General features: G+C 35.9%; 2 protein-coding genes across 2 annotated transcripts; both read left to right on the plus strand.

Moving 5' to 3' along the window:
* The first annotated feature begins 9,559 nt into the window (after nucleotides 1-9,559).
* LOC127132558 (26S proteasome non-ATPase regulatory subunit 6 homolog) lies at nucleotides 9,560-11,216 on the plus strand. Its single transcript, XM_051061546.1, has 3 exons — nucleotides 9,560-9,749; nucleotides 9,831-9,945; nucleotides 10,891-11,216. The coding sequence occupies exons 1-3, from the start codon at nucleotides 9,608-9,610 to the stop codon at nucleotides 11,159-11,161; spliced, it is 528 nt and encodes a 175-aa protein (XP_050917503.1). The 5' UTR covers nucleotides 9,560-9,607; the 3' UTR covers nucleotides 11,162-11,216.
* Nucleotides 11,217-11,786: 570 nt separating this feature from the next.
* On the plus strand, nucleotides 11,787-12,682 carry LOC127132653 (acyl-CoA-binding domain-containing protein 1). The gene is made up of 3 exons (XM_051061648.1): nucleotides 11,787-11,961; nucleotides 12,262-12,324; nucleotides 12,474-12,682. The coding sequence occupies exons 1-3, from the start codon at nucleotides 11,802-11,804 to the stop codon at nucleotides 12,551-12,553; spliced, it is 303 nt and encodes a 100-aa protein (XP_050917605.1). The 5' UTR covers nucleotides 11,787-11,801; the 3' UTR covers nucleotides 12,554-12,682.
* Nucleotides 12,683-13,266: the final 584 nt, after the last annotated feature.

Consider the following 13,266-nt stretch of genomic DNA (forward strand, 5'->3'; position numbering starts at 1 on the left):
ACAAAAATAGATAAAAAAATATAACATTATTGAGGTTCAAATGGATATAAAGTACAACGAGTATGACCCTTTCATAATGACACATAATGCTACGTAAGTTTATTACGTACCTTATCCTTCACTTCAACCATGCAAACGATGATGGTGTGTCGTAATCAAGTCCAACCCAATGTGTCATATCGAAACTAATGATATAATGGAAGATGTTGCATACCAAGATAATGATATTTCACTAGTTAATGGGGTAATTGAAATTGAGGAGATTACAAGTTTGTGTGATACTATAGTTGAGGGTCAACAAGTTGACGTAACTACCTTGTTATCAACCAATCCTGTGGAAGAAAAACATGAAGAGTCAGAAGAGTCTGAAGACAATAATATCATATCTGATGAAGACAGTGAAGATTATGATGATTTACTGGGAGGTTAAATTCATGCCTCTTGTGCACCATTAAAATGTATGATTCACTATCCCGATAAACCATTCCCATATTCATCAGGTACTTCATATCACAATGAGAATGACCCACTAAAGGGAGCTCAATGTCATCAATAAAAGTGACACCAACATGCTCAGTAATGGGGGTAACCAATCCCCCAATCATTATATCCCTAGTGGGAGAATTATCAACGCGGCTCAACCGCTTTGCCAAAATTGCAGCTACATTCACATAATAGCCATTAAGGAATGCCGTCGAGGAGATATAGCTCTCTAAGGGTGGAAGACCCTGTGATATCTCCTCTGGAAAGCAAGGTGTGATCCAGGGATTTATGGATGTATCGAAAGATGGGGTTCTGTATACGAGAGGCTTTTGCACTCTTAGAACATAGTGGCATCCCTCGTAATCTGGCCCCAAAGTTGTTTAGGTTCGAAAGATTGGGGGACATCGCCCTCCTCATAAGTAGGTAGGTACAAAATGTAACCTAAGATCTCTAGCGGGATTTCATAATCCAAATTATGCATCTGGAATTTTAATGTCCCTGTTGTGATTAGTTGAGTCCCTCTGACCGAAGATTCAGCCAGTGCCATAAACAAGTTAAGCTCTAGAGTACTCGGGAACTCTAGAGTAAGGTTGGCATATGCAGGAAAATCATAATGTACCGGATAGTGCAATCCAAAATTGAAATTCTATTCTCAGGAGGATAAATGTTAGACCAAATGTATGGGACAACGTGAATAACTAGTTTATGTCAGATAACAGATTCAAGGGACATATGTCAGACACGATGTCTTGAAGATTGTATCCCAGAATAAAAAAAATTTAAAATACCAAGAGAAAACATTTTAGCTTATACAATATGATGCAACAAAAAATTAATAAAGAACACAAGAGATAGGTAACTCAGTTCGGTGGAACCATGCCTACATTTGGGGAGGGCCCTCTACCCAAGAAAGGAAATTCAATTCAAATTAGTATAATTAGTCTGATAGGAAGACCAACCCCATGATGTTCAATGCCTCTTCCTAATCCTAGTGAATTTTTATTTAGGTCTCCTCTTAAATATGAGAACTCCCCTCACTTTCTCTCAAATATTAACCCCTAGTGAACAAATTCAATAACAACTCCATTGTTTAATTTAAAAATCAACTAAGTAAACCAACCACTATGCCTTAAGATATGAATAAGGTTCTAGAGTGGTGCACAACAATAACTCAAATAAAGACTCGAAAATAGAAACCCTAACACGAATAGTCTTTGAAACATGCACACCTCAAACTCTAGGTCTGAGTCTCCTTAAATAACAACGCTTCTTCTAGGCTTTTTCCAATGGGCATTTGATCTTCACAACTGTCAAACAAATCATGAAAACGCGTTGCTAAAAAATAGCATCAAATCCGATTGAATATCAACAAGAATTTCGCTCCAAAAAGGCAACAACATTGGCTTGTTGAGACATAGCCAGATGTTGCAGACATGTTGGAACATCGTGTTCCACATGTGTCTCTTCACCATAATTTTAATAACACATTCCATTGACAGAGACCAGATGTTGCAACACACCTTTTGTCACCACAACTGCAATAATATTTGTTTGTTGATAGAGAGCAGATGTTGCAGCACACAAGTTAGAACATCGTGTTCCACCAGAACTTCCAAAATAGCTCTCTTTATATAAGTCTTATTTGTAGAGTAAAACTTGGACCAAATCTTCATTCAAGGTACATCAAATCAAATATTTTTTGGCTGAAACGAATCCAAATCTTTTCAAATATATTTTGGATTAACAACATAAACTTCTTCCCAAAAACAAACCTCTACATCTTCTGAAGAAGTCAACACCGCAACTCTTATAAATGACATTTGAATACAGTCAAAACCTAAACCTTATTTCCAGATGATACATTCTCACATGTTGAACCTCTTGCTTAATTGGTTCTGTCATGCACTTTAGTTGAACAACTCTTGCTTAACTGGTTTTGTCAAGCACTTTTGCTGAACAACTCTTCCTAGCAAATAACTCAGATGTTGGAACACATGCTGGAACATCTTGTTCCACATGTTTCCTAAAATACATGTTGAACATGTGTTGTTTTACCTAATACATCCAAACAAAAGGAATTACATAAATTATTCAGTAGTGTATTCACATCAGTCTTAAACCTAGGATATCAAGGGTCTCATCATCAGCGTATCGAGTCAATTTTATTCTCCTCTGAGAAAGACACTCATACCTCTTAGTATGTTCCTTTTTATGAAGATGAAACCATGAGGATTAACATTTCCTCTTCTCATCTTTGGCCTTGAGATCTCTGGTTGTATTACTTTTTATGTTTTCTTTGGTGCCATGATTTTGGAGAAATTTCAAAGTGCTTGAATAAGGTTTTTGGTTTGGATATATGGTTAAATGTACAAATTGGTGAAGTTTTTGTGAAATGGGATTGAGTTTTGTTTGGGAAAAGGCGGTGAAGGTTAGAGCTTTGTGGTTGGTGGTTATAGAGTTTTAGGGATTTTAGGTGAGAGAGTTGAAAGGTTGAAGATGAAGAGAGATAGTGATTTTTGATAATGAGTAGTGAAAAGTAAAAAAAAAAGATAAGTGGGGCGTGTGGGGGTAGTGTTTAGGTGTGTGATTGGTCAAAATTTGGAGTGCTGGGACCCATGGGAAAAGAAGAAAGAAATTTTTGGAAAAATCTGAGGCAGACATGGCTTGTGTCAGCTAACATGTCCAACATGTGTTAGTCTTAGTTTTTTTTGTATGGGGAATGTTGGTCTTTGAGTATGGAGTTTTTGGTTACACATACCTGTCAAGTGAGATAGCCAATCCTTGTTGGCCTTAGGCTGGCCATGGTTTTTTGTATAGCGCTGATAGTGCATAAGAAGGGCCTACCTATAATGATAGGTACATGAGGATCCTCCTTAATATTCATGATTCTAAATTCAATGGGGATATAGAGATGCCCCATATTAACAAGAACATCCTCTAAAATCCTAATTGGAAACATGACTGATCTATCTTCCATTTGCAGAGTCACACTAGTTAGTTTTATTTTGCCTAAACCCAATTTTCTACATTTAGATAGAGCATTAAGCTGACGCTAGCTCCCAAATCACAAAGAGGTTTATCAATACACATTGTTCCCAATTGGCATAGAATGGAAAAACTTCCAGGGTCTTTTAATTTTGGCGGCATACTTTGGATAACCGCACTGGTGGTGGTTGCCATGGCTATTATGTCATGTTTCTCCAATCTCCTTTCTTTGGAGAGGATTTCCTTGAGGAACTTTACATAAGCCGGCATGTGGGACAATAACTTAGTGAAAGATCCGTTAACGTAGAGTTTTTTAATCATGTCTACAAATTTCATGAACGGAGCCTCTAGTTTGGCCTTGACAATCCTCTAAGGGAAAGGTATCTTGGGTTTGTAGGGAGGAGGAGCAACATATGGTACTTCCTTCTCAACCTCTTCGAACACCTCCTTTTTAGGTGGTGTTGGAACATCATGTGTAATCCATGCTTCCTTTTCACTAACGCTATCTTTTTCTACTACCTTTTTCTCAACTAAAATTTTTAGAACTCTCTAATGGAACCATACCTCTCTTAGGACTTTCTACCAACTTTCTGCTTCTAGTGACAATAGCATTTACATGACCTCTCAGATTTTTCTCGGTTTTCCCTGAAAAGGATCATTGAGAAACATATGTTGATGCTTGTTGTTTGGGCTATCTACGAGATTTAAGTCTCAAGCATTTTATTATGGGTGATCTTAGACTCTACTTTATATGCCAGTTGCCTTAGTACCTCATTGGTGTAGAGGTTTTGATTCCTAATGTCGACATTTTGTCGAGTTTGTGTTGCCACAAAACTCCCATCATGATATCTAAGTTTGACTTTCTAGGCGTTGTGCCTTGTGGGGTCCTAGGTGGTGTAACATCCTAAATCGTAAACACTTAATTTATAAAACATGCGAAATGAAATACTCAAAAAGGGTTGAAGTTGGATAATGACACGAATATTGTATATATTGTGTTGAAGATTATTTTTTGCTGCTATTGTGCCTTGAAGATTATTTACAATTGGACTTCGCACATATATTTCTACTCGTCACTGGACCGAAGTCCTAATTCTCTACCTATCACCAATATATACAATATTCGTGTCATTATCCAACTTCAATACTCGTCACTAGTTCTTCTCGAACCTAAAATTCATCATAAATCATCGCCAATGCAAGGCTACATCAATGGTTCCACTGGAACAAAACATATCAGCATAAACTTAACATGTTTCCTCTTCATGAGGAATTCATCGTAAACTTAACATGATAATTAGAAATATATAATTCCTCATCAATACTCATCAAACAACCATCGAAAACAAAACTCATATTTAACTTTAACAACTTTTATTCAAGGTCTAAGGGTTACATGCATATCTTTTAAGATCTCAAGAACAACCACAATTTAACTCAATTACTTATCAAACTCAACTCTAAACATATATATATATATATATATATATATATATATATATATATATATATATATATATATATATATATATATATATACATATATATATATATATATAACTTAAATCCCAATTATTTATAAATATATTCAAAATCCTTAACTACTCTATAATAACTTCAAAGATTTTCAAATTTAATTGTAAAGCTTTAAAACAGGGAAAACGAAACATAGGACAAAAAATCGAAATGACTAAAAACTTGTTGAACATGACCGTGAAATCATCCGTCGTCGATCCTGCAGCCGCCTTCTAGCCCGACATGATTTTTTTTGCGATTTTCGTCCTAATCCGATACAGTACCCGATTCTGTATAGTACCCAATTTTTGATTTTGACCGATTCCTAAAGTACATGATTTTTTATAGTACTCGATCTCATATGGTACCACATCCTCACAGTACCTGATTTTGTACAATACCTAATCCAATACAATACCCAATTTTCGACTTCAGCCAATTCTGTATAGTACCCGATTTTGGATTTGGCCCGGTGGCTACAACACCCTATTCCGTACTAGACAACCCCACACGCACACCAAATCATCATACATCAACCATATAACATTTAGCACATAAAAACACACAAATTAAACATTTATATCATCATTTATCCACAAAATCATCATCATGTCCATCAAATCCAAGCATATATTCATGAACATCAAAAATCAGCATTATACATGCAGATCCATACGAAAATCAGCAATCAACAGAGCACAAAAATAACATCACATCACAATAATCTATAAAGGTTTTGCACAAACTAAGATTCAAAACCCTCATCAATGGAGGAAAAGGAAAGGAAAAAGGAAAGAGGATAAGGATTCATCTTTATCCTTCATGCTTAATCACCCATATCATAAACAATCTGTTTACCTCGATTTACTGAAACACTTTGAATCTACAGCTATGAAGTTTCTTCTTATACTTTTTCTCTTAATTTGTTGAAAACTTATTTTAATAAAATAACTCCCTCATTCTATTTCCATTTTCTCTATATTAATAAAAACCCAATTTTTATTTTTATTAATTCTACTAATCCCCTCAACTTTTAATAATTCTATTCACCGCCTTAATTTTAGTTAGTTTCTATTTTCCTCCCCAAAGCATAATTTCTAATTTTCTATATTTTAAATAAATAAAAATTATAATAATTTCTACTAAAAACTCAACCATCCGCAATAATAATAATAAAATAATTTAAGGCATTCTAAACTCAATTAAAAATAAAATAATCAAAATCAAGGTGTTATATGTGGTCCCAAAGCGTTTTGGTTATTTTTGCAAGAGAAGTTGGAGGGTGGTCTCGCCACCCTGGGTTATAGGTATTTGAGTAAGGGTTTCATCTTTGACTATTCACGTGATTAACAGTATTCTGGTTGGTTCCTCCCACTAAAATCATTTTACAATCCCCAACGGAATATCCATTAACCCTACAGACTTGACATAAGGATCTTGTAAGAGTGGTGGGATTTAAAACAGCCACCGATGCAGGTGTTGATGAGGCTACAACCATATTTTCAAGTTTTTGACATAACACATCTACTTTTGCATTCATATGATCAAATTGGCTAACCTTATACAATCCACCCTTTTGAGGAGCTTTAGCACTTCTCTCTCTAGTATTTCCCCATTAGTGGTGGTTCTTTGTCATACTCTCATTAAATTATAAGCCACGTCTTGTAGGTTTTTCATTAGCACATCACTGAAGGCTTCATCTAGAGTCATCATCATAAAATATAGGAGACCATTACAAAATGTGTGTATCACTAACCATTTATCCAACCCATGAAACCAACAATGTCTCAATAAGTCTTTGAAGTGTTCACATGCATCAAATAGAGACTCTCAGTCTTCTTGTCTATAATTATTGATTTCCCCTCTTACATGGGCAGTTGTACTTGGCGGAAAATACCATGCAAGGAAAGTAACTTTAAGTTCTGCCCAAGAAGTTATAGAGTTCGTAGGTAGAGATTGGAGCTAAGTTCGGGCTCGATCTCGCATCGAGAATGGGAATAACTTAAGGTTGATGGCATTTTGGTCAACACCATTGGCCTTCAAAGTACCATAATTATCAACAAAAAATAATACATGCAAATTTGGGTTTTCAGTAGGTAACCCTGAGAACTGATCCTGCTGGATCGTGCCTATCAGAGAAGGCTTATGTTCAAAATTATTAGCCGCTATGGGAGGGTCCACAATGCTACTATGCAGTTCCTCATTAGTGGGAACTGCATAGTCGTTGAGAGGTTTGGTATATACATCATGAGCCATATTTCGGAAAACTAAGAGTTGGCATCTTTCATGAAGGAAACGCTCGATCTAGTTAACCAGTTCAACCAAGTTTCTGGTCGAATGATAGAATAAATAAAACATAATAACAATGGTGATTTAGTCTAAATGGTGTTCCGGAAACGGCGCAAAAAACTTGACGTGTGTGAATCACAAGTGCACGGTTATGTCAACTAGTAAAAATATCGAACGCACAGAGAGATTCTTGGTTACCAAATTTCTACTCTAACTTTGTTTATCTAAAGCGATCAAAAAATAGTTTATTTGAGGCAAATTTAAATTGAAATTAACAAATAATTAAAAGTAGGACTAGGGATTATGATCATCCATCTAGAATCACCCTTATTATCATCCATGTTTTAACTGCGAAATATCTAAGTTATTTTTATAGAAATTTAGACAATTGTGCGTGACACCCACTTTTGTGGTGTGCGTGCGCAATCTAAATGTATTTTGGGAATAGCTAAGCAGTTTAATCAAGAGAGTTACGCCTTGTCACGCGGCGCCACATCTTGATTGTTTCTCAATTGAGACCAAGTCTTCTTTTCAGTGGCGCGTCGAACTCAGCCGTTTAGTAATTCACTTTCGGAAGTCGAATCATTATCTTTCGGTACATGATTAACTTATATATTTCCTTTCCTTTCGCAACCAACATACACATGGTCAAGAGATCGAATTCTAAAATAAATGAAACTTAAAATTCTTGTAATTACAAATGGATGATTCAATTGGGGTTTGTCATGAGATAGACTTTCATGAATCCATGTCCCAAATGGGTCTACTTAGTCATGGTGGGATGAATAACAATCAAATAATATAAAGACATTACAAGTAATTTAATAAAGAAATATGGAAATCAAGCAATAAAGTAAATAATAACATGAAATGAAAAGAAAACAAGATTGAAATACCAAAGAGTAGAGCAATTACAAGAACAAACTGAACTAAAGCTTCAAAGTGAAAGGAAAACAACAAAGAAAATTAGCAAAAGTCTAGGATGATAGGTGATAAAGTGATGACTTTCCTTTAATCCTAAGCCTTTATTTATACTACATTAGACCATAAGTGACTCATAATAGCCAATAATTCCGTGCTTAACTACTTATAATCACTAATCATTAATGATTGGGAGGTTATGGATGCCAATCATTCACAAAAATGACTCAAAATCAAGAATTCGTAATTGCCTGGCAAGCTGACATGACCCGTGTCAGGGAACTCAACCATGTCATGTCAGCCTTGGCTTGCTTTTATGGGAGGGGATTCAAGGGGCCAACACGGGTCGTGTCATGGGACACGGTCATGCAATGTTGGTCACAATTTTTTTTATGAGAAAAGCCTATTTTGTACGATCTTTGGCCTTTTTCACCCCGATTCAGTTCAATACCTTCTTATTACCTAAAAACATGAAAAGAAGATGAAAACGCATAAAATAGAACTAAAATGATGCAAACACTCATGAAAACAGAAATAAAATAAACAAGAAACACGATGCATTTACCCCTTATCACCCTCTCTAAATTAGTTGTTTTCTCTTGGCAACATTTCCTGGATAAGATTCCTACTAGGTAGAATTTATTAAAGAGGGGGGATCATCATTAGTTCGGAGTGTGTCTCTTTCCCTTTTTGTTCGAGGCTTCCCTAGTCACTGTATTACCTATTTGTTACTTGTGATGTAGTGGTTTCTGTCTAGCATAAGACTTTTAGTTGGTTGGGTTGGTCTGTAATCCTACCTAGGGAGTTTTTTTTACCCTTTTTCTTATATTTTTTCCTATTCATGATCCCTATAGGCTTAGGGGTGGCTTATAATTAGGCATGTTGTGATTTGGTCGATTTGAAAATCTTAGAATGATATAACGTTCTTAGGAAAATTGGTGACGACGAATGACATGGAAGATATAAGCATTCTTCTAGCTTTAAAATGGTATATTTGTAGGTTTGTACGGAATTCTTGTACTTTCTTAGTCTGGTTTGAGAACCATTTATGGCATCTGAGCCAATAGCAACATGCACTACGCCAAAAATGACTTTTAACAGCGCATCTTAGACAGCGCTTTTAAAAGAAAGCGCTGTCTAAGGTTAAAATTAAAAAGAAACACGGAAAATGTTCCAAGAAAATAATAAAAGCGCTGTCTAATGGGGGGTCTTAGACAGCGCTTTCTAAAAGCGCTGTCTAAGACCCCCCCTTAGACAGCGCTTTTAGAAAGCGCTTATAAATATAGACTTTAGACAGCGCTTTTGGTAAAGCGCTGTCTAAAGTCTTTAAATTAAAAAAAAAAATTAAAATAAGCGGCAATGGCATCCTGTAAAGAGAGTTAGATTTGCATCGTGCGGTGAAGCATAAGCGGCAATGGCATCATCGGAAGGAGAAGAGTCTCAGCAGCCACAACTCGTCCTCGCCGACAAGCTTTTCCTCCTCAAACAACCCGATGTTCAAGACATTGACAAAGTTGGATTCAAGGAGGATGTCTTCACATTCGTCAAGGATCATGGTTTCAATCTTTCCCTCTTCTTTCAACTATTTTCTATTCTATATAAACCCTAATTCCCTTTTGTGTTTTTGTTTTGTACAGATATGGTCCCTTTATACGAAACCCTAGTCGCCGATTCTGTTTTGGATATGGATCGTACCCTTTTGGACTCTATGCGTGCTAAAATTGACGATGAGCTTAAGAAGCTTGACGAAAAGTGAGTCTCTCTTTTGCTTTTTTCATTACCTTGAGATTTTTGGGGTTGGGTGCTGTAAACCCCAATTGAAAATTTCGGATTTTGAATTGCAGAAAATTTTACAATAATAGGGTTACCATCTAAGTATAGCACACTGATGGCTCCTTGATGTTTATTTTTTCAATTAACTATATTATATGAGATTTACTTATCTGAATTGTACTAATGGATTTGGCAAGTGTTTTTCTGTTCATATGTTTTGCTGGTTATTGATCTTAATCATCACCACTGTTATCACTGAGGTTCTGAACTAAGTTGATTCTTTTAGCTAGTGTATGTTTGGTTTTCATCTTGGATGAGTCAAAAGCAATTCTAGAAGTGTAAAATTGATTTTGACATGGTTGTTTTCTTTGGGCTGAGTGCGTACTGAGTTAAGAATGAGATATGATTGATCAAATTATTTTATTTTCACCCTGGGAGAGCAGACACAGTAGAACTGTAATCCATGCCCTCCATATTTTAGGAAAAGATGCAATGGTGCTACCATACTGAAGATGGCGTAAAGTGAACCCCTCTTTGTAGCTTTGCTATTTGGCTGTGACTGTGATATCTGCATGTTGCTAGAGAACCTAGAAATAGAATTATCGATTGATGAATTTGACCTGTTTATGGGAGTACGACATATCTATTGCTAGAACCCGCATACTTTGTAGGACTTACTGCTCTTCATTTTCAACATAGAAAAGATAATTATTTTTTTTAGTGAAAATATGGAAATTTCAACTCAGCAAGTACCATTTGAAAACCTAAAATACTGGGAGAAGGATAAATACCAAGGCTGGGTCATAGTAATTGTTTTTTTTTTCTTTCTAATTGCAATTCCTCGAGATACAAGCTGTTATTTGAAAAGTGACAAATTTAATTATCCTTGCACTTATGATAGTCCATGTGAATGTCTCATTTTAGGATTGCTGATGCTGAGGAAAACTTAGGTGAGAGTGAAGTCCGCGAGGCTCACTTGGCAAAATCCTTGTTTTTCATCCGGATTGGGGATAAGGTATGCATTGCATTTATAATTGATTGCTCATCTCCTTTATGCTGCTGGAATCAAGTCATCACTCTATCCCATGTATTAGGAGAAAGCCCTGGAACATCTCAAGATAACAGAAACCAAGACTGTTGCAGTGGGGCAGAAGATGGACTTGGTGTTTTATACGCTGCAGCTTGGTTTCTTTGACATGGATTTTGATCTAATTTCCAAAAGTATTGACAAAGCTAAAAGGTAATTATTTGAATCTCATATATCTGTAGTTATATCCTCTGCTATGTTTTTGATTTAAGCGATGGCTTTCTAACTGTTTGCAACATTATTACATGGTTATGAATTTACTAATTACTATTATTCTTAAAGGATATTAGAGTACCGGGAGTTTGTTTGAGATGAATGCGTTTCTTGCGGTTTCTTTGTCTTGTGTGTTTGGTTTGCTTATCAGTTTCTTTGGATTTGCTGCGAGAAAAGCGGTTTCGGCTACTGCTTTTACGGTTACTGGGGTTGTGAATAAGTTTCTCACGGTGGCTATTAATGTGACGATTTGGGATAAGCATGCTAGTCCTGCTGGTCTGGTTTGTTTGCTTTTTACTATAATTGGGGGAGTTCTTTATCAGCAATCGGTTACTGGGAATTGTTCAATGCTATCAGTATGAAAAAACCCTGTTATTCAAATGATGTGATTCAAACTGTTTGCTGAATTTTATGCAGGAATGTTAAATCTGATCTCTGTACTGAACATGAACATAACATGTAATGTTTTTCATTTTCATAGAAATAGTATCAAAATTCTGCATGTGCTTGATATTATGCTTATAAGTATAAGTAAATGATTACTTCAAGCATTACACACTTGGTTAATGTGATGCAGGAGGATTTTGAGGAGCATGCTGCGAAAGTCAAGACTCTAAAAGAGAGTCCATCAAATGAAAACTTGCTTATCCTTTATGGATTGTACAAGCAAGCCACTCTTGGACCTGTTACCACCGGTGAGTTTTCTTTTATTTAAGAAGTCATTTTCAAATCGATATTTCCACTTTTGAATCCTCACTGTCACCTTCCTGCAATAACGAGTGGAGGGTTAGGGCCGGCACAAGCTTAAGGCCGAACAAACCGTTATAAGTTGAAAACAACTTATGGACATGTCATAAGCTATTTCTATAAGATCTTCTAAACAGTTTCGCTAATGTTTATGTCGGTAGATAAACTCAAGTAGGCTAATACAGAAATGCCCTAGGCAATAAGGCTTATGGATTATGATTGTTCATGATTTTGTGTATGATTTACAGCTCGTCCTGGGATTTTCAGCCAGAAAGACAGAGCTAAATGGGATGCATGGAAGGCTGTTGAAGGTAGAAAAAGTTATAAGTTTCGGTTTTTAGTGTGAATATTTTGTTATGGTGCTTTTGTGCTATGAAATACCGACACAAACACGACACTAAGACATCGTCAATCTATAGTTTCAATGCAACAGTCAAAATTATATTTATTTATTTTGCAGGAAAATCCAAGGATGAAGCAATGAGTGATTACATCACTAAGGTGAAACAGCTGCTCGAAGAAGCTGGTCTTTCTGCTTAACAACATTGTCATGTCTAGCTTTCTAGTTCTATGCTAAAAGTTTCTATGTATTTTGAAAATAAAACAGTTGCAGTGTTTGATGTTTGATCTAAAACTTTTAATATATAGTCTTAATTGTTCTGTATTGAATTACATGTGTTACAATGAGGTCAGGTAACTTCATCACAACTACTGAAAATGTCTGTTGACAGATGCAGTGGCTAGAAACTTGAAATGTTCTATGTGGTTTACTTAAAACTATTTCTACTTTGGATCTTAATTGCTTGATCTTGAATTTAATATAAAAAAAGTTGGTTTGTAAAAGCGCTGGTATAGCCCACCCTATGCCAGCGCTTTTTTACACTATATTTTGTTGAATTAACCACCTATGCCAGCGCTTTTTTAATAAAAGCGCTGGCATAGGGGGGGTTTAGACAGCGCTTTTTCAGTAAAAGCGCTGTCTAAACCCCCCCTATGCCAGCGCTTTTTTAGTAAATTAAGCGCTGTCTAAGACCTATACCAGCGCCAGTATAGCCAGCGCTTTTAAGCGCTGTCTAATGTCAAAAAAAGCGCTGTCTAATCCCTTGTTTGGCATAGTGATGAGTGTTTTCGGCCTCATTTGGGCATGTTCTTGCTGCTTTGAAACCTCAGGGTTAAGCTTTGAATCCTAGAGACTGTAACTTTTGTTTTTTATTTCTTTAAAAATGACGCCTTTCTTTTTATTTTAATTTTTA

The sequence above is a fragment of the Lathyrus oleraceus genome, chromosome 1 (genome assembly GCF_024323335.1).
Source record: "Lathyrus oleraceus cultivar Zhongwan6 chromosome 1, CAAS_Psat_ZW6_1.0, whole genome shotgun sequence".
In the NCBI taxonomy this organism is placed as follows: domain Eukaryota; kingdom Viridiplantae; phylum Streptophyta; class Magnoliopsida; order Fabales; family Fabaceae; genus Lathyrus; species Lathyrus oleraceus.

Excerpts from the sequence above, each read along its gene's own strand:
- LOC127132653 (XM_051061648.1), top strand. The coding sequence starts at position 11,802 with ATGATTACTTCAAGCATTACACACTTGGTTAATGTGATGCAGGAGGAT. Across the intron at positions 11,962-12,261 it reads TCTTGGACCTGTTACCACCG|CTCGTCCTGGGATTTTCAGC; the intron begins GTGAGTTTTCTT and ends TATGATTTACAG. Across the intron at positions 12,325-12,473 it reads TGCATGGAAGGCTGTTGAAG|GAAAATCCAAGGATGAAGCA; the intron begins GTAGAAAAAGTT and ends TTTATTTTGCAG.
- LOC127132558 (XM_051061546.1), top strand. The coding sequence starts at position 9,608 with ATGGCATCATCGGAAGGAGAAGAGTCTCAGCAGCCACAACTCGTCCTC. Across the intron at positions 9,750-9,830 it reads CACATTCGTCAAGGATCATG|ATATGGTCCCTTTATACGAA; the intron begins GTTTCAATCTTT and ends TGTTTTGTACAG. Across the intron at positions 9,946-10,890 it reads CTTAAGAAGCTTGACGAAAA|GATTGCTGATGCTGAGGAAA; the intron begins GTGAGTCTCTCT and ends GTCTCATTTTAG.